Source organism: Paroedura picta, chromosome 18, assembly GCF_049243985.1.
Source record: "Paroedura picta isolate Pp20150507F chromosome 18, Ppicta_v3.0, whole genome shotgun sequence".
NCBI lineage: Eukaryota > Metazoa > Chordata > Lepidosauria > Squamata > Gekkonidae > Paroedura > Paroedura picta.
Window position 1 is genome coordinate 10,334,106 of NC_135386.1, and position 20,797 is coordinate 10,354,902.

The 20,797-nt window shown below is 48.1% G+C and overlaps 1 protein-coding gene across 5 annotated transcripts in view; it reads right to left on the bottom strand.

The window, feature by feature from the left end:
• Positions 1 to 740: 740 nt before the first annotated feature.
• ARNT2 (aryl hydrocarbon receptor nuclear translocator 2) overlaps positions 741 to 20,797 on the bottom strand; it is a 138,601-nt gene continuing 118,544 nt past the window's right edge. For all 5 annotated transcript variants that reach the window (XM_077318052.1, XM_077318051.1, XM_077318049.1 and 2 more), the window contains 5 exons: positions 18,901 to 19,000; positions 14,998 to 15,136; positions 12,303 to 12,468; positions 7,491 to 7,627; positions 741 to 6,794 (listed from right to left, as the gene is read on the bottom strand). In XM_077318052.1, coding sequence (XP_077174167.1) covers positions 6,696 to 6,794; positions 7,491 to 7,627; positions 12,303 to 12,468; positions 14,998 to 15,136; positions 18,901 to 19,000 — 641 coding nt within the window. In that variant the 3' untranslated portion in view covers positions 741 to 6,695. The remainder of the gene's footprint in view (positions 6,795 to 7,490; positions 7,628 to 12,302; positions 12,469 to 14,997; positions 15,137 to 18,900; positions 19,001 to 20,797) is intronic.

Consider the following 20,797-nt stretch of genomic DNA (forward strand, 5'->3'; position numbering starts at 1 on the left):
TTGGTCAGGAGAGCATTTTTATGAAGTGAACTTTAATGTCTGAAAAATGTAGGCCATTTTATTTTATTCTTCCATGGGTTAAGGCAGGGGTAGTCAACCTGTGGTCCTCCAGATGTTCATGGACTACAATTTCCATGAGCTCCCTGCCAGCATGTTCATGGACTACAATTTCCATGAGCTCCCTGCCAGCATGTTCATGGACTACAATTTCCATGAGCTCCCTGCCAGCATTTGCTGGCAGGGGCTCATGGGAATTGTAGTCCATGAACATCTGGAGGCCCACAGGTTGACTACCCCTGGGTTAAGGTATGAATCATGTTCTTTTCATTGCACTGTTTTGCAACTCTGTAATCTTGTTCATCATCATCCTCAATTTTATTGCTCACAGCCTTAGGACATTAGGAAGCATGACAAAACAGATGCACAGGATATACAAAAATCCAGGGAGTTTTGTTTGTTTGTACCATCTCTAGCATGTTTTACATCGTTTCTATTGCATGTTACATTGTTTCTATTGTATGTATTTCACTGTTTTTATGGCACCATCTTCTAATTCCACAACCTGTTTTGAGTCTCAGTGAGAAATGCAGACTTTGAACAAACAAAACAAATTCACTCCCTTGGACTGACATCCACCAGCCCTACCACCACAAATGCTCACAATATAACCAAAACAACGACGTTCCCCCTGCAAAATCAATTTCATGCTCATCAAAACAATAATGAATAACAGCTCAGAATTATGTTTTATTATTTTAATGAAATCTCAAAAGGCAGGTTATTCATTATACAGACGCACAAAACTGGTTTTGCTATACAGAACACTTAAAAGTACAAAATACACTTTGATCCACAGCACAGTTCCACATTGGACAGGAAAGGTTTTCAACAGATAGGAACGCAAATGATAAGAAAAAAGTCCACTTTAAAAGAAAGAAAGACGCTTTTTTAAAAACCCAATCAAAGCCATGCAATTCAAGGTTTCAGTAGGACAGAGTTAAAACATGTATTCAGCATTTCCCCACTGAAATCACCAAGACAATCAGCCAAAAGAGAAGTCCCTCTGATTCCAATGGAAAATGGGAGTGCTGATTTCTCGATTCCAGAAATACCGGATGGAAGATACACTTCTGGGGAGCTGCATGTGCAAATGAGATCTTAGGGTATTTGTGGACTATGAACCAAACATGAGCAGACAGTGTGATGTGGTGGTTAAAAAGTGAACGTAATATTAGGCTACATTAGAGGTATACTGCACATGGAGTACTGTGTGCAGTTCTGGAGGCCTCACATGGACAAAACGGAGAGGGTGCAGAGGAGAGCAATGAGGGTTATGCGGGGCCTGGGGGTCAAGCCCTATGAGGAAAGGCTGAAGGCCTGGGAATGTTCAGCCTGGAAAAGAGGAAGTTGAGAAGGGACAGGATGGCTCTCTTGAAGGATCTGAAAGGCTGTTACCTGCAGAAGGGCAGGGAAAAGTTCCTGTTGTTAGCAGAGTACAGGACCTGCAGTGATGGGTTTAAACTACTTGGAGAATGATATCAGCTAGGTATCAGGGGAAAATTCACAGTCAGAGTAGTTCAGCAGTGGAATCGGCTGCCTAAGGAGGTGGTGAGCTCCCCCTCACTGGCAGTCTTTAAGCAGCGGCTGGAGAGGTACTTACCAGGGATGCTTTAGACTGATCCTGCACTGAGCAGGGGGTTGGACTAGATGGCCTATATGGCCTCTTCCAACCCTATGGTTCTATGAGGACATTGGGGAGGAACCAGTATGGAATCTGGCATGCCAGAGAAGAATCAGAGAGGACCATGCCTGCCAGAATGTTATCCAGTCTCATTGTGAGTTAGCTGACTGGGTACAACCCTATTGGGTGAGTTTAGTTGTTTAACTCTTTTCCCACTGGAATCAGTGTGACTTCAATGTTTTGATTGGATTAAATGGCAATCAAAGTGCTTAACTTCTGCCAGATCATGTCCCCAAGTTACTTTAAACAAATGGGCCCATGTCCGTGAAGTTGTTAACCCTAAAGTCCAAGATGACAGGGTGGGACAGGGGTGGCCAAACCGTGGCTCTCCAGATGTCCATGGACTACAATCCCCATGAGTCCCTGCCAGCTCATGGAATTGTAGTCCATGGACATCTGGAGAGCCCCGGTTTGGCCACCCCTGATGTAGGATATATCTGCTCCCTAAACTATAGCAAAGCATTCCTATTTCTTTAGCGTATTTTGAAGCACATGTACTGCTGTGACCCCAGTCCTGCCTCTGGAACACAGTTACGAGACTCAACTTGCTTGTTCTAAACAAGACTGTCTACCGGCTAACTTGTGAAGCAGCCAAGCACACAATGGTAGTGTTACGGCAATAAGGCAACGATGGTTAGGCGGCTGCGTGCCTCAAGCAGGGAGTGGGAGGAGGGCACTGTGTGTATAAAACACCGGGTTGTAACAAGTGGGTAAACCCAACATTCTGGTTAACGCTGCATCAGAAATGAATCAAGGTGGTTTTTTAAAAAGGCAGGCTTGCAAAAGTATTTATAATTTCATACCATACTTTCAGGACAAGAGAGACAACACGTTTAGAAATGGACATAGGGGACTGAAATGCACGCAAAAGCAGGTTCTGCTAAGCACGGGACTGCCAGTGAAAACAGCATCCCTGAGTCAGGCTTGCACATCAGGTGTAGAACCTCTTATTTCTACATTCATCACTGGCTTCTGTTGGGGACGGAAGGGAAATACACAAACTTGGTGACGTCTTGACCTGGGGTTAAAGAATCCTATACACCAGGGGGAAGAGGCGGAGCTCTAGATAGGGGGGTAATTTTTGGGGCAGTGACTCCATGTCAAGTATAACAGGTAGGCCTCTTTTGAGTCTTGACCTGTGCTGTTAAAAAAAAAGGGGGGTAACATAAGGATGGAAAGTGTCACAGCAGATGAGGTTGCCTGTTAGAACTATGAACACATGGGGGAGAAAGGTTTTCACGTGCTCCTTTGCGCACTGTGCTAAGCAATTAATAAGCAATGAATCATAGAGTTGGAAGGGGCCATAGAGGCCATCTAGTCCAACCCCCTGCTCAACGCAGGATCAGCCCAAAGCATCCTAAAGCGATGCTTTGAAGACTGTTATCCCTCCTTTGCAGTCCAAGGTGCTGCAGCTCATTCTACCACCGAATGATGACCTCAATTCTGCTGCGTGTCTAGACCAGGTTTAAGTCTCAGGATTGGTTCTTGCACTCAGGCCAGAGATTCTAGACTTGTGGTCCCAGGGAAGGTGTGAGGTGGGGGGAAACAGAGTGCATTCCATGCACAATGCTGCGAACCTCCGTCCATAGTTCTTCAGGCACTCTGTCTTTGAGATCTAATTCCTTAAATCTAATTCCATAAATCTTGCACAGTGCAAGCCCTTTTCCTTCCATTCCTTGTTGCCAGCCAGAAACCAGGCCTGTTGGCATCTGGCGCTTGTGCCACATATGGCCAATGGAGTGCCATGCATGCCAGGGCTTCAACACCCGGGAGGACCCCCCAGCCTGGGCTTCAGCTGGACGTGCTCCAGTGTTCTCATTTTCACCTTATTTCTAACAGGCCTTCTTTTACATGGAGACGGGGAAGAAATCCCCCAAACTGGAACGGGGAATTCGCTTCGTACACCACCAGATATACACACTGTACTAAAATATACACGTGTCCAGGTTTAACGGAGTTAAAAGGAGACTGAAAAGGCATGGCAGCTTCTTTCCAAGGAAAGGTCAGGTGACACAGCGTAACCTTACATTCAACCTGCTCAAAAGTGACCATGGAAAGGGGGGGGGGGGAGAGAGGAGAGTAGAATCTAAAACTGAGAACAGGACAGGACTTCCCTAGAAGAAGAAGAAGAAGAAGAAGAAGAAGAAGAAGAAGAAGAAGAAGAAGAAGAAGAAGAAGAAGAAGAAGAAGAAGAAGAAGAAGAAGAAGAAGAAGAAGAAGAAGAGTTGGTTCTTATATGCCGCTTTTCCCTACCCGAAGGAGTCTCAAAGCAGCTTACAGTCGCCTTCCCATTCCTCTCCCCTCAACAGACACCCTGTGGGGTGGGTGAGGCTGAGAGAGCTCTGATATTCCCGCTCGGTCAGAGCAGTTTTATCAGAGCCGTGGCGAGCCCAAGGTCACCCAGCTGGCTGCATGTGGGGGAGCGCAGAATCGAACCTGGCATGCCAGATTAGAAGTCTGCACTCAACCACTACACCAAACTGGCTCTAGCAACAGAGCATGCTTTGACAAAGACACGCACACAGAGGGAGCACTGAAAGTAATACCATGCTCCCTCTTGCCCACTCTCACAGTATACTGGCCAAAGAATGCATCCTGCCATAAAAGTCACATCCCAGAAAAGGGCACTTAGCTTGAGCAAAATGACGAACTGTTCTCTCCATCAGAGGCATGTCACTTGAAAGCGGCCTCAGGCCAATGCCTGCATCTGGGGGCTCGGCCAAGAGGTTTCTGGAAGGTGGATTGGGCTTTCTGCATACATTGGTACGGACCTTGACAAATCTTTTGAGCACAGTGCCCGGTTCCTCCCATCCCCCTGGGCATCACCGATGCATGCTGACCCAGAGGCAAAGGCTGGAACCTTCCCCACTGTTTCTGGAAGGCGCCAGATGGGTGGCGGACGAGGAGAACGGCGGTGAGGCCAAACGAGATGTGCTAGCCCAGACCTGGCCATCTGGGCGCTCCTGATCCAGAGATGGCCTATGAAGAAACTTCTCCTTCCTCATGGTTTCCAGTCAAGAAGAAGTGAATGTCCCTCAAGTTCTGGGATTTTGTTCTCTCTTTTTTAATGTAATGCTCTAGTTGTGCCTAATGTACACATTCCACTAAAGCAGAACCTTTAGCACCATGGTGTGAAGAAACACACTTCTGCCCCCAGAATCACTGCCTGGAGAACTGTGTGATTCCCAAGAACCCCTCAGTCTCCCCTCTAGCCTCTAGGCCAGGGGTAGTCAACCTATGGTCCTCCAGATGTTCATGGGCTACAATTCCCATGAGCCCCTTTCCAGCGTTTGCTGGCAGGGGCTCATGGGAATTGTTGTCCATGAACATCTGGAGGACCACAGGTTGACTACCCCTACTCTAGGCTGAAGTGTCTGTGATCCAGGAAGATAATTCCTGTTTATAGTTATTCATTTAGATAATTATGCCCTGCTTTTCTCTCCCCCACTCTTCCACTTTATACTCACAACAACCTTGTGGGGTGCATTAGGCCGAGAGGGACCCACTGAGCTTTCCTGGCAGAGTGGAGATTCAAGCCTGGGGCTCTCACATCGTAACTGGCTCTCCAGATCTCCCCAGACTACAGTCCCCATGAGCTCCTGCCAGCAGGGAACTGTAGTCTATGGACATCTGAAGAGACCCAGTTTGGCCACCCCTGCCCTGGTCTAACAACTACAGCATGTAGGCATTCTAGCTCACGTTGCTATTTCAGCCGAAACTCAATCCAACGTGCAGTCTTCCTTGGGGCCAGGTCATCACGGGAGCGAAATGCGGATCCTGAACCTACCACAGCAGCCACACGGCCATTGCTGGATACAGCCAAGGCTGCCACATACTGAGACTAAGGCCCAATGAGGGGCCTGGAGGGGGTGGGAAGGGGAGGGGCTCCAGGTGGGCGTGTCCCCAGCTCTGCTTCCTAACCATATTCTGCACGATGGCACCACTTCTGGGGTTTCTGGAAGCCGGGAGAATGTTTCAGGGGTTTCTCGGTGGTAAAAAAGTCGAGGAAGGCTGCCCCAGAGTCCCAGCATCCGTCTTTCAGCCCTGTTACTACCAAACTTTTAAGATGAAAAAGCTATGGGGGTTGAAGATGGGGCGTCTACGCACAGAGCTGAGTGCTAAGTCTATCCTCTAAGTGCTTTCCCGTATGCAAGCAGGCCGTGGAAACCGAACCCCCATGACACAGGGTAACCCAAAACCCTATCCTTGACCAATCCAGATCTGTTTGCTCAGGCAGCCACTGAAATTTAGAGGATTTACTTTCAGGCAAGTGTGCCAAAGGAGCGGAGGGTCTATTCTTCCATTAAAGGTAAAGGTAAAGGTCTCCCCTGTGCAAGCACTGAGTCATGTCTGACCCTTAGGGTGACGCCCTCTAGCGTTTTCATGGCAGACTCAATACGGGGTGGTTTGCCAGTGCCTTCCCCAGTCATTACCGTTTACCCCCCAGCAAGCTGGGTACTCATTTTACCGACCTCGGAAGGATGGAAGGCTGAGTCAACCTTGAGCTGGCTGCTGGGATTGAACTCCCAGCCTCATGGGCAAAGCTTTCAGACGGCTGCCTTACCACTCTGCGCCACAAGAGGCTCATTCTTCCATTACCTATTTACAAACACCTTTCTCTACAGGGGAAGTTAGAAAACGGGTTTCACAGTCAAATATAGGGAGCGCCGAAAGCGGTTTGCAATCAAGGCGGCTCTCGTCCCGTCTCCCACAATCCCGGCAAGCGAGAGCAAGCCATGAAAACAAATCCATAAAAGAAAGCCCTGGAATTATCTCATTTGAACAAGTTGGGAGGAGCAGCGAGAGACTGGCAATGTGACAATAGCCTTCTTGTTTAATTGCTTCTATCACAATGCAGCACAGAAAAAAAGGAGCCCAAATCTAGCTGGGTTGTGTGTTTTTTGTTTTTTTTTAACACCCGGAATGTCACTGCGATGTTATCCAGCTAGATACTTTACTCAGAGAACGGAGGAAACATGCCTAGATCAGCAAAGTCTTCAATGTTGTAATTGCCCGTCCCCTGGGTCGGATCCCCTGGAATGGGCAGCATATCCTGCAAGAGAAGTGAAAATGAAAAGAAAGCACAATGTTTTGACTTCTGATAGAATCTGAGGCGAACCTTTCTCCCTGGACACAGAAAAGGTAGCTTCAGCAATTAACTGAAAGTACCCAACACTCAGTACCCAATAACTTTCAATCACGTGAAAAGCAAATTGTGAAGAACTGGGGGGGATTAATTTGACTGCCGCACCAGTTTTGGATAGATGCAAATGAACAGCCGTGTTGGTCTGAAGTAGCACAATAAAACCAGAGTCCAGGAGCACCTTTAAGACCAACAGAGATTGATTCAGGGCGTGAGCTTTCGAGTGCAAGCACTGTTCCTCAGACTATGATCTTCTTACATGACAGGGAATATCACACCTTGAATCAATCTTTGTGGGTCTTAAAGGTGCTACTGCAGGGGTAGTCCACCTGTGGTCCTCCAGAGGTCCGTGGACTACAATTCCCATGAGCCCCTGCCAGCAAATGCTGGCAGGGGCTCATGGGAATTGTAGTCCATGGACCTCTGGAGGACCACAGGTTGAGTACCCCTGTGCTACCGGACTCTGATTTTATTGCACCGATTTTGGAGGAAGCCAACTCTTCAGATTCCCCTCTAAGCAAGCAAAAGGGGCCACGCTTCAATCTTGCCCCCTGGGTGTCCTCCCAGAACAACAGCTGCAAGGGCCCAGCGCCTCATTTGGCTCACCTGGAACACTTCTGTCTGGCTGGTTTGCTGGTGAGGATGCTGGTCGCTGTTCTGCTGGTTATGGTGCTGGCTTTGCCACTGGGACCAGACCTCCGACGGCCTCCCTTGGAACTGGCTGCTGCTTTGGCTGCTCTCGGCTGAAAGGATGACAAATGACACGGTCACCTCGGCACCTTTGCCAACAGGCTCTGCTTTTGTGGGCCTTGCAAAGTACCTCTGTACACAACTAAGGAGTTCCTTATCCTTTATAACCCACCATTCAGCTCCCTGGAGAAGTAGGCTGTGTACGGAGTCAAGATTGTAATACGTAAGTGGTCAGGGCAAAATTAAAGACATTTAAAAATATTTGGCATGCTGCATTCTAATGTCAGCATTAAATATTTTACCTACAGGCACCAGGGAATAACAATAATGTTTTGTGGTTTTTAGGTGCGAAGTTGTGTCCGACCCATTGCGACCCCCTGGACAAGGATCCTCCAGGCCTTCCTGCCCTCTACCATTCCCCAGAGTCCATTTAAGTTTGCACTGACTGCTTCAGTGACTCCATCCATCCACCTCATTCTCTGTCGTCCCCTTCTTATTCTTTTGCCCTCGATCGCTCCCAGCATTAGGCTCTTCTCCAGGGAGTCCTTCCTTCTCATGAGGTGGCCAAAGTATTTGAGTTCCATCTTCAGGATCTGGCCTTCTAAGGAGCAGGCAGGGCTGATCTCCTCTAGGACTGACCGGTTTGTTCGCCTTGCAGTCCAAGGGACTCGCAAGAGTCTTCTCCAGCACCAGAGTTCAAAAGCCTCAATTCTTCGTCGTTCAAATTTTTAACTCAAATACTGATTCTGCCAAGACCAATGGAGCCTGAAGACCTTTCAAATCTACCTCTTTAAGCATTTAGGGAGGGGCTGTGGCTGAATAACAGAGCATCTCTTTGGAATGCAGAAGGCCCCAGGCTGATCCCCGGCATCTCCCATCAGAAAAACACAGGAGAGTCGCCGTCAGTCTGAGTAGAGGACATGGACCTTGATGGACCAAGCATGACAACAGAAGATTCATGTGTATTCACTGTCTATTTTCAGTGTGCAAAGTGCTTTGCACTGCACTTTTGGGGTTCAAGAGGGGCCATGGGGTGGAGATGGTCTTAGCCACCCTAATGGATGACCTCTGATGCCAGCTGGACCGAGGCAGATTGGCACTGCTCATGTTACTAGATCTAACATCAGCATTTGATCTGGTAGACCATGAACTTTTTGCTCATTGCCTCGCTGATGCTGATATTTGGGGGACGGCCTTGACGTACTCCACCAATTCAAACTGGCTGGTGATCTCTGGCCCTCGGTATGTACATTTGGCCTCAATCAGGGCCAGGGCCTTTTCAATCCTGGCCCCAGCCTAGTGGAACGAGCTCCCGGAAGAGCTGAGGGCTGTTCAGGAGCTTTCACATTTCCGAAGAGCTGGAAAAACCGATCTCTTCCACCAGGCATTTGTTTGGGGCCAATGAATGAATGACAGAATAACATCGAGCTGGCCCCCCCTCCTACAAGAGCCCATAAGAGCCCTCCCCCTGGAATAGGAGCAGCGGCTGCAAGTAAGCCCATTCCAATGTTTTAATGGAATCAAATGCAACTTTATGATTTTATCTGTTAATGTTTTAGATATGACGTTTGCAATGTTGTAAACCACCCCAGGCCAGCACCCCAGCAGAAATAAATAAATAATGGATCGATCTTGTTATTGTTCTATCGACAATCCTAAATAATGGATCAGTTTTATCCACCCCCTCAGGGGGATGGAACTTCCCTAAAGCTTCCTTGGCAGGGGTGATAACTGAAGGAGGCACTTCGGTGATCACAGCTTAGTCTCTCAACCACTGTGCTGTGCCAGACTCCTGCGATCCTTACGTTACTGTGCCACATACCCCAAAGAGTCTGAAGGCTGTTCATGCTGTTATTCTAAGGACTGTATCAAAGTTACAATAAGTGCCCCAGTCTATATACCCATTTTCGTTTAGTGCATTGTCCCATCTCATTGGCTTGGGGGAAGAGAACAATGTGTGCTGGATAGAATTGCCTCTCTTTCCAGCCCCCCGCCCCCAAATTACACAGATTTACAGGGCCATCTCATTAAAGAGAATTTTAAAAAGTGCTGCTGTGCAGGGCCCTATAAAATCTCATCTTCTCCAAACCTACTTAGCTGCTAAAAGCCAGCTGAAAATAAGAACATCTCCCGTTACTTTTAGAAGAAACACATCAGCCTGGGCTTGGCTGGACCTCCCCAGGAAGAGAATTCTCCAGCACAGGAGCAGCCAGAAAGGGCTGGTGGGAATAGGGATGGGGAAACTTTTCAGAAGGACGTCCCGGGAGATCTTAAATGGTCCGTTTCAGAGTTACTGATAACCTGAAGGCTGAAGAAAGCCAAAATGAAAAGAATTTTCTTGATCTAAGCTGTTTTTCCACTTCCTGTGCTCCTTGCGATGAACCCATTATGTGTTTCTGCTCTGAAGTGTTTTGTTTATTGTATCCTTTAGTTGCCTTTGGTATTCAAGCGATCCCCACTTCCCCTTTTGTTCCTGGTATTTTTAGACGCGCACTGTTTGATTTACAGCCCTGTCCCAAATTATCAGCAAAACGTGCTCAGCTTGAGATACAACTGAGTTAAAAAAGAACACCTTCCAGCCTCCCTCAAGGATGGCCAGATTGAAGGGCTTGGGGTGGGCCCCCTGATGCATGCTGCTTTAAGGGCCCATTGAGTTTCGTAGCATCTATCCCCACACACAGAGAGACAAGGGAAGGTCCAAAGGGGCCGTCTGTCCCTGACTGGTGAACTTGCCTTGTGCAAAAAGGTCTTGACTTGGGTTATTTATTTATTAAAATATATATTTCTATGCCATCTCCTCAGCATCCTGCTCAAGGCTGTTAACCACTGGAATAATATAACAATTTAAAAACAAGTCATTAAAAAAAACCTTGTTTGACATAAACAGTGTAACAACTATCCATAAAGAGCCAGTGTGGTGCTGTGGCCTCCTATCTGGCGAGCTGGGTTATATTCCCCGCTCCTCCACATGCAGCAAGCTGGGTGACCCTGGGCCAGTCACAGTCCTGATCATGCTGTTCTCACAGAGCAGTCCTGTCAGGGCTTTCTCTGCCCCACATACCTCACAGGGTGTGGGGAGAGGAAGGGAAGGCGAAGGTGAGCTGTTTTGAGACTCCTTCAGGCAGTGAAAAGCAGTTATAAAATCCTACTCTTCTTCTTCTGCGGCAGTGCCTAACAAGGGCCAGGTGGCTCAAATTCAATGCTTTCTATTCCAGACTGCAGCTCCAACTGGAGCTATTTGATTCAGATTAGAATTGCTTTCTAATTGCCCCTCCTGACTTCCCTGCCTACCATACTCCCACCCTGATCAACCTGCTCAGTTGCCTGATCAAGACATGCTTCTGCTTCCCGATACCGTAGCCGCAGAACGACCAGCAGAAACTAGAAACTACAGACTGGTGGGTGAGCTTTAAATATCGGCTCAAGATTCATTACCATGTCCGGCTAAAGAGCTTACGACTGGGTGATTCCTATTTATTGTCTTGGTTTTTTTTTTTTTTAATGGCACCGAAACTTCATACAATTGGCCTTGACATCTCAATGCTCTTAGCCCAAGAGGAAGTGGTGTTACAAAAACTAACAACCCAGAGATTTCAGAATATAGATGCCCAATTACTAGGTTCTTCAGTAAACCGTGTATCTCTCCCCTGGCTCTGGGAAATTCAATTAATGTACAAAAATTTGCGATGTACCTCCATATTTTGGATGGAAACTCACTAAAAAGAGTGCATCTGTTAGCTTGTTTAAATATCTTTCCATCTAGCTTGACCCGAGGCCGATTCCAACAAATTCATCCCTCCAAGAGACTGTCCATGGGTAACCCACATATTATTTTGTTGTCGTTGTTGTTAGGTGCAAAGTCGTGTCCGACCCATCGCGACCCCATGGAAAAAATTATTAGAATGGCCAAAATCTGTCCACTATCGACTCTTGCTAGCTGACTGTTTGAAGTACTCTCTGTGCAGATGAGAAACATCAGATAAAGATTATGTTAAGTGAGACAGAATCTACATCTATCATGTCAGTTGCCTTGATACCGCTAGCTGTTCTAAGAGACGATCTTTTGTCCATGAGTGTCAGGATCAGTCCCTGCTCTCTGCCATGCTTGAGTTTTCAGTGAACCTAAGAGACTCCATCTTGGAGTGCTGTGCCTTTACAGAAACGTTCCCATGTAACCAGAATGCTTATGCTTGTAACTTTCCTTTGATTCCCCCACTTCTTTGATCCTTGCATTTTCACACTGCATAGTCTCCCCGCTGTAAAACAATGTTGCCCGGTTCCTGTAAACATCTTATCTGCTAGCCCGAGGCGCCGGCCTGACCAAGGCCGTGCTAACTTCAACACCTTGGCAAGAAGCCTGGGATGGCACCTGGGTGAGGGGGCTCCCCCCTCCCTTGGGAACGCTTGGGTTTAGGTGGGAGAAATGTATTGATAACTGCTTGCTGTCCTGGTATCGAACAGTCTTGACTTCGAATGTTATAGTGACCAGATCTACTTCCAATTAAAGCTTTCTTCTTATAGAAGTTTGTGAGTTTTGTCTGCACTTGACAATGAGCTCTGTAACGGCATAAAAATGTTAATGTTTTTGTCCTGTCGATTCTTTATGCCCATAAAGGTGTTCTGATTCTGCTTTTGCTTCCAGGCCCCCACCAATCCCAACGAGTGAGACGTTTTAGATGACATTCACATTTAAGATCCTGATGCGTTTTGGCTAAGTTGCCCACCTACCAAACCCGGCAGTTCTGTTGGCTAGGCTGGAATAGGCGTTTCCGCTCGGAGAAGAGGTGGCCGGACTGGAGAGAGGGCTGTAGGATGCTGGGTCTGCAGGGTAGGTATGGCTGGTTCCAATCCCAAAGGGTGAAGACTGAGCCTTGCCAGACTGAGAAGGAAGTTGCTGAATGGGAAAAAAAACAAGCCCCCCAAAGAAATGCATTTTCCCTTCTGCATTCTTGACCTGGCAGAAGAGTGGTGCAATCTGCCTCCAATTTAGCAATGAAAAGTTGCAAGAGCGGCAATTTTTGCCAAAACCTTTAGATTTATCATTCTCACCTTCATCCATCTACTCGGCTGGGCTCACTTACAAGTAAATCTCAATAAAGCAAACATTTTTTTTAAAGCATGTAGAGTTGTTTCTGGCCACAGCTGGCTTTCCCCTATTCACCTGTGTCTCCTCCAGTGAGACTGAAAGACAAGAGGGGTCTTCTTTGCTGCTCATATCTGAACAGATAAAGACTGTGAGTAGGTGGGCAGAAGAGACTGTCGGGGCTTGGCTCTTGTGGCCCTTTCTTGTATGCCCAGGGAAGTGCCACTTTGCGATTGGGAAGCAAATTTCCTCAATGACAGACTGGCCGGGGATTCTGGGTTTTTTGGGGGGAGGGCATCATCTGGGCATGGAATTGGGATCATTGTGGGTGGGCAGGTAGTTGTGAATTTCCTGCATTCTGCAGGGGGCTGGGAGAGCCAGTTTGGTGTAGTGGTTAGGAGTGCGGACTTCCAATCTGGCACGCTGGGTTTGATTCTGCGCTCCCCCACATGCAACCAGCTGGGTGACCTTGGGCTCCCCACGACACTAATAAAACTGTTCTGACCGGGCAGTGATATCAGGGCTCTCTCAGCCTCACCCACCTCGCAGGGTGTCTGTTGTGGGGAGAGGAAAGGGAAGGCAACTGTAAGCCGCTTTGAGAGTCCTTCGGGTAGAGAAATGCAGCATAGAAGAACCAACTCTTCCTTCTTCTTCTAGATGACCCTGGAGATCCCTTCCCACTCTATGATTCTATGGGTGGGCTCACTGCCTGCCCAGGGTGAAGAGTCAGATGCTGCCCTCTGAGTAGCTTGACAATGTAGACAGGCAACATATCCTTGAAATTATGGGTAACTTCATATTCCCTGATGTGTTCTGGGAGATAAACTGCTAAGTATCCAGAGTCACACTAGTCCCTGAGCTGCCTGGTCAACAAATTCCTTTTTCAAATGGTGGAGTAAGCCATACTCAACTTAATATTAACCATCAGGCAAGAGTTGGTAGATAGGATGAAGGTGGAAGGGATCTGAGAGGGAAGTGACCATGTCCTCTTAGAACTCCTTTTGCTGGAGGGAGGGCAAGAAAGTTTGTAGACAGACATGTATTTTGGTAAGGTAGATTGTAATGAACTCAGGGGCATGATGAGAGTCATGTGAGATAATTCTCTTGCATGCCTAAATAATAATACAATAATCAAGACCCCTCCTTAATGTTGCATGCAAGAGTTCTTAAATTTCACCTTATCTCATAGTTTTTAGCCTCTGTCCTGAAAGAGGCTTGGTCAGGGTGCTGGCCACCATCTCTTCTGTTGAACAGACTCCAACTCTGTTATGCCCTTCTCAGTTAAGTCTCGCACTAAGTGAACCTTCACCCTCAAAGTGCATAGTACATGCAGCCAATTTTTTTTCTGATTGAGAAATCTTAATGCAGCTCTGGTTGCCTTTCTTCAGTTGAATTAGATTTTGCTGATCAACTCCAAAGGCCTTTAGTAACTGGTCTGGGCACCTCTCTTCGAAAAGGATGTGGACAGAATGGAGTGGGTGCCAAAGGAACAATGGGGATGATCAGAGGCCTGGAGTCCAAGCCCCACGAGGAAAGGTTATGGGACTTGGGAAGGTATATTCTGGAGAAGAGGAGGCTGAGGGGAAAAGTGAGTCCTCTCTTTCTGTTTTTGAAAGATTGTCAGAGCAGGGGTAGTCAACCTGTGGTCCTCCAGATGTCCATGGACTACAGTTCCCATGAGCTCATGGGAATTGTAGTCCATGGACATCTGGAGGACCACAGGTTGACTATCCCTACTTTAGGCTAATCCTGCCCTGAGCAAGGGGATGGACTAGTTGTCCTCTATAGACCCTTCTAACTCCGATTATATGATAGCTGAAAAGTACAGGTCAAGAGTAGGGGTGATGGTTTACTAGCACCAGCACAGCTCTGTAAATAGATATACACTTTTCTGTCTGGTAAGTGTGCATAGATGGTTCTGAATTGTTTTTGGCATGGTTCCAGGCAGAACTGGGGAAAAGCCAGCTATGGAAGGCATCCTTCTCATCTCTGACAAGCACTCCTCCCAGAGCAATTGTGCAATTCTTTTCCAAACATTTGTGAAAGGGTTATTGGGTAAAATGAAGGACACATTCATTTAAGAACATTCCAGTTTGGTAGGGTGGAGCAATGGGTGGTCTGACAGTTCGTACAGCTTCGATTTGTTAACATATTAATTTGTCAGGCAAGTTCTGCAGACAGCCTCAATTTTAACCAGAGAGTCTCATTTATTAAAACAAATTAGTTAATGTGTCTGCCATTGGGTTTGACATCTGCCTCAAAAGGGTCTTGTGCTAAAGTAAGATGCATTCATCCCCTTCCAAAGGGCAACAGGTGAGCCACTTTAATGAACCTCCATACCTGTCCGGGGAACGGAGGGCGACTTCCTGTCCATGCCACTTGACTCTGATTTAGCTGGCGAGAGATCTGTGTCAGATTCTGGCCGGTTGAAGAGGAGGACTGAATATCGTTGACACCAGGTACATGGACTACAGAGGAACTGAGAAGGAGAAGAATGCAAAGAAGGTTCAATAATACATATGTACACCAGAGATGCACTTACATACAACTGTTGTTCACTGATGTCTTATGTGCAGACACATTGGAACTGTGCATGCACAGGCCTGCCCCTGAGAGCCTTTGAAGCTAAAGATCGCTTGCACCTGCCTTCCTGCCAGATGCATCATACGTTCTGAGAGCAGAGTGTCCCTACACTCAGTTTCAACCCAGCTAATGCAAACTCTCACCTTTGCAACAATGGGCCCGTAGACCCTACTGCTCCAAGGAGCCAAATGATTATTATTCAGTTGAGAGTCTGTAGCAGGGTTGGAGGGAGGGAATGTGTGCCTGCACAGAAGACATCAAAGAACAACAGTGACAAGCAAGTGCGGCTGTTTTCATTTTCCGTCTTGAAGTGCAACCCCACATTGGGACCTTAGCGAGCAGGATTCCTCAGGTGGTGGGATGAGCTTCTCAGTCAAATAAAGGAAGGAAGGGGGCAGGACAAGAAGCATCTTTACCTGTTTTGGCAGGGTAGCAACTGAACACCGTAGCCCAGGCCAGAAATTTGGGTGTTATTCTGGATGCCTGACTGACTATGGAGGCACAGGTCACGATGGTAGCCTGCCAGGCGTTTTACTGTCTTTGTCAGGTGAGGCTACTAGTGCCCTACTTGTCTTTGGAACACCTAGACATGGTGATCCATGCGACAGTCACCTCCAGAATTGATTTCTGTACCCATTGCACCGTTTCTCCTATGGTTGAATGAAAGTTGATCACGCACCACCTTATCAGATGGTTTGGACATGATGTTGGGACTAGCAGTCAAATATCTCAATTCCCCTCTTCCACTTCCCCAAACTGAGGCCTGTAGCTTCATAGCATCAAGGGTTCCTCCTTGAACCAGAAGGCCTCCTCCTGATCTTCCTCCTGGAATGGATGATCCCATTGCCAAAAATAGATAGAAGACTAAACATATGAGACTTCTGAAGGAGGGTGCCAAACTACCGACTGACAATGAGCCAGCTCAAGCTGCCCCGGACTTCAAGATGCTTTGAGCCTCCTTACAGTCGCCTTCCCTTTCCTCTCCCCACAACAGTTACCCTTTGGGGTGGGTGAGGCTGAGAGAGCCCTGATATTCCTGCTCGGTCAGAACAGCTTTATCAGTGCCATGGTGAGCCCAAGGTCACCCAGCCAGCTGCATGTGGGGGAGTGTAGAATTGAACCCAGCATGCCAGATTAGAAGTCCACACTCCTAACCACTACATCAAACTGGCTCTCTAGTAGACAGTAGATATCAATAACACAGTAATATAGTAGAACAGTGGAACATTCAACTCCAGCATACCGATGGCCCTGTGACTCGACGGTTCAGGTGATGATTTACATGGGAGGGAGACTCGGGAGCCCAGAGTAAGGTGATTGGTTCAGGTTGACCTCAACCAAATGCCTGGCAGAGGAGCTTCCTTTTGCTGGCCCTGTGGAATTGCTCTAGTTCCGCAAGGGTCCTGATCTCCTCCGGGAGCTCGTTCCACAAGTTAGGGGCCAGGATGGAGAAAGCTCTGGTCCTGGTTGAGGTCAAGCGAGCTTCTTTGGGGCCAGGGATCACTAGGCAGTTGGAGGTAGCAGAGCATAGAGCTCTTTGAGGGGTGTAGGCAGAAAGGTGGTCCCTCAGGTACACTGGGCCCAGGCTGCATATGTCCTTAAAGGTGATTACCAGAACCTTAGGTCTGATCTGGAATTCAACTGGTAGCCAGCGCAGTTGTTGAAGGATGGGCCAAATGTGGGACCTCCATGTTAGTATCCTGGCTGCTGCATTCTGGACCAGCTGTAGTTTCTGGATCAAAGTTAAGGGCGGGCCCGTGTTCAGCAAGCTGCATAAGTCCAATCTAGAGGTGGCCATCATGTGGATCACTGTAGCTAGGTGTTCTGGGGCCAAGTAGGGCACTAGTAGTTTGGCATGGCGAAGATTGCAGAATGCCAGTCATGTTACTCTCATGACCTGAGCCTCCACTGAGAGTGAGGCATCAAGGATCATGGCCAGATTCTTGGTGGAGTGAGCCACTGATAGCTGCACTCTGTCCCGGTTGGCTAGGCACACTTTCTTGCTTGGACCCATCCTGCCCAGCCACAGGACTTTGAAGGGTTGAGCTTCAGGCGACTAAGCTTGAGCCACCTCATAACTGCGTCCAGGCAACTGACTAATACTTCTGGAGGAGAATCACGGTGGCCATCCATCAGGAAAAAAAGGTGGGTGTCATCGGCATACTGCACCAGTTGGGCAAGAGGACACATAAAGATATTAAATAGGACTGGAGAGAGAACAGTTTCTTGAGCGACTACAAGCAAGTTGGTGCCGGCTCAATAATCTCTCTCCTATTCCTCCTATTCCACAATGAGGGCTATCCCTCATATCCCGGCATCAGTGAGGTGGTGAGCAAGAAGCCCATGATGGACTGCGTTGAATGCTGCTGAGAGGTCTAGGAGCACAAGTAGCGCCAACCCGCCACGGTCCAACTGGCGATGGAGGTCATCCGTCAGGGCAACTAGCTCTGTTTCTACCCCTTGGCCAGGTTTCTGAACCAGACTGGGGTGAATCTAAGACTGAAGCTTCTTCCAGTTTCTTCTCAGTTCATGTTTCTTCTCGCAGAGATCCTCGGTGTACCAAGGGGCTCGCTTGAGACAGGGGCAGAGAGGATCTCGGGGAGCTATCTCATTGAAGGCTGCCAGCATTCTGTCATGCCAATTGCTGATCAGACCATCTATAGACGTGCTGGGAGGCACTGGGTCCTGCAGAGCATTCAGGAATCCAATCAGATCCATACATCTGCTCGACGCCCAACTGAGGGTGGCAGCCTTAGCTGGGCCTTCAAAGCATAGTGGTCTGACCATCGCATGGCATTAGCTGAGATTAGATCAACATTCAGCCCCACACCTAAATTGAGGTCCAGTCTGCTTGATGGGTAGGGCCAATAACAAATTGAGGGAGCCTAGCATCATCATGGCGGACACTAGGTCCAGTCCATTTCTAGAGGATGGTACCTCAGCGTGGACTTTAAAGTCTCCCAGAATTAAGCGTCTAGGGAACTGTAGCGTCCAGGTCGCCACCTTTTCTAGCAGGGCTGGCAGGGCATCTGGAGGAGCATTGGGTGCACGGTACACCAACCAGGCTTTTAGGTCAAGTCCCACCTGAGGCCTACACATTCAATTCTTAGGATTGATGGGGTGGGGAGAGCCCTGAAGGAGAAACCCTCTCAGATTAGGATTGCCACCCCTCCTCCCCACCCCTCAGTCCAAGACTGGTGGAGGGCAGAGAACCCAGCAGGGGCTAGCTTTTTAAGACAGAGAGAGAGAGAGAGAGAGAGAGAGAGAGAGAGAGAGAGAGAGAGAGAGAGAGAGAGAGAGAGTGTCTCGCCCTCCCTGACCCAAGTTTCCGTCACGCATACCAGGTCTACGTTGTTGTCTGCAAAGTAAGTTTGCAAGGTGTGGCTGTTGTTAATGATTGGCTTGGTGTTGCACAGCAACAGTCGAATTGGTCAAATATGGTTACCAAATCCAATTTGAGAAATTCCTGGAGAATTGGGGTCAGAGCCTGGACTATTCCTACAATAGTCCAGGGGATAATATTTTTTTGGATAGAAGCCACAGTGATTCCTTCTAAGTGGGATGACTCAGTTTTGCTGCTGAGCAATAGTAATAGTGCAATAAGCTGCAACCTGAGTGACAGTGTCTTCTTTTTATTCATTCTGTCTCAACATAGGATACCTGAAAGATTTCCCAGAATGTCCTGGCTGGAAAGGGCTCCCTTGAGAATAGATCTGCTGGTTTCCTGCTGTGGATGCTGAAGGCATCATCTTTTTATCTGCTGTAAAAATAAAGGCAAGAAGACATATTTCAGAGTGGGCATGGATGGCACAAACAAACTCACAAGATATGCAAACTGTTCATCACTGGATCTCTGCAGTCCCTTATGGCAAAGTGTTCAGCAGGACACCAGAATCAGAATATCTTTATTAGCATAAAAGCGGGACACCATTAAAAATGAAAGAGAAAAATTAACAGGATTTCTGCAGGCTCTGGACCGAAATGGGATTGCTACCAAATACTTTATGGCAGCATAACTCTAAGGTCCAAAGGCATAATAAAGCCTGTGTACACTAGCAGCCTAGCCTTAATAGTTTTTACGCAGGAATAATTGCAATACAATTCAGAAGAAATATTCAGAAGCATGCATAAGATTACAGTCTTAAACTGCTGGAATGAACAGGAGCGCAAATGATCTAACTCTAACCTAAGAACATACTCTTAAGCAAGGGCATCTCCCAGAATTAACCATGCATGCATGGTTGGCGGCACTGTCATGGCGCCGGCCACGCGGCCCCCGCAGCCTGGGCGCGGCGCTGGCGGCACTCTGCCTTGGCCGCTTTGCTGGCCGTTCCCTCTGCTGGCGGCCAGGGCTCGGAGACTGCGTGAGCGGTGGCATGACGGCGAGCGCAACCACACAGGCGCAGAACTCCGCGCATGCATGGTTGGTGCCACCGTCGTGGTGCAGGCCACGCGGCCCCTGAGCCCTGGCTGCGGCGCTGGCCGCCAGTGGAGGGAATGGCCGGCAAAGCGAGCGAAGCAGTGAACCGTAAGTACGGGCAAGGAGAAGGGTGCGGGGACCCAGCAAGGGATGGGTGGGGTGGGAAGCGCGCAGTCAGCGGCAGTCGGAGAGGTGTGTGGGGAGGTGCAGCAGGGGTAGTGGGCAGGTCCGTGGCCGGGCAAAGGCTGTTGCTGGGCATAGGGAAAGCAGCAGGGGTGCCGCGTCTTCGACACGGCATCCCTGCTGCTTTCCCTGGGCGCAGCAGCCATCCCCGTCCCGGGCCAAAGTCCTTTGGTGGGCAGCGGGAAAAAAGCAGGGTCTTTGACGCATAGTCCCTAATCTTTTCCCCACGAAGGGGACTCACTGTCTGGAGTGCACAGCAGCGAGGATGGCTTCCTGGGAGGAATGGCGTGTTGGTGGCGTGCTGTTCCTAGGACGGGCCAAGTAGCCAATGGGGAGGCACGCTTTGTGCGCTTCCCCATTGGTCACTTGGCCCTGGAGTGCCACTTGTGGCTCTTGATTCACTCCTCCGAGTTTTTATCACGGACAGCGCCCACTCACTCTCCTCCCACTTGGCCCTTAGCCTTTTATTTATACCACTCCGCTGGAGCGGTGTAAAGATTTCTATTCTAATCGGATTTAATAATATAGTGATTATTACGACAGGTTGCTACCTGTATTGTTTTATTGGGTTTTAATGATGTTTTGCATTTTTATTGACCTTGATCTTTTTAATAGTGAGCATGGGAGCTCCATTTGATTAAGCAAAGTTTATCCCTAGGAAAGTGATCTGCATGATAAGAGAGAGAAAAAAAAACTGCAGATAAATAATTATTGGCTACTATGAAGATCTGTCTTCTGATTATTTGTTCTATTCTTCCTGCTCTCCTTTTCCTTTTTTTAAAAAAACGGCACATAACATTATTGCCTTGGAAGTCTTTTAATCAGTACGACAGGATACAAACGTTTTAAAACAAACAAACCCTAGCAAAGCTTCCACAATAAATCTAACGTCTGGCACTCGGCTCATGACTTTCCAAGAGAGCAAAGAAGAAAAACTCTTCTTTCTTTCTGCAT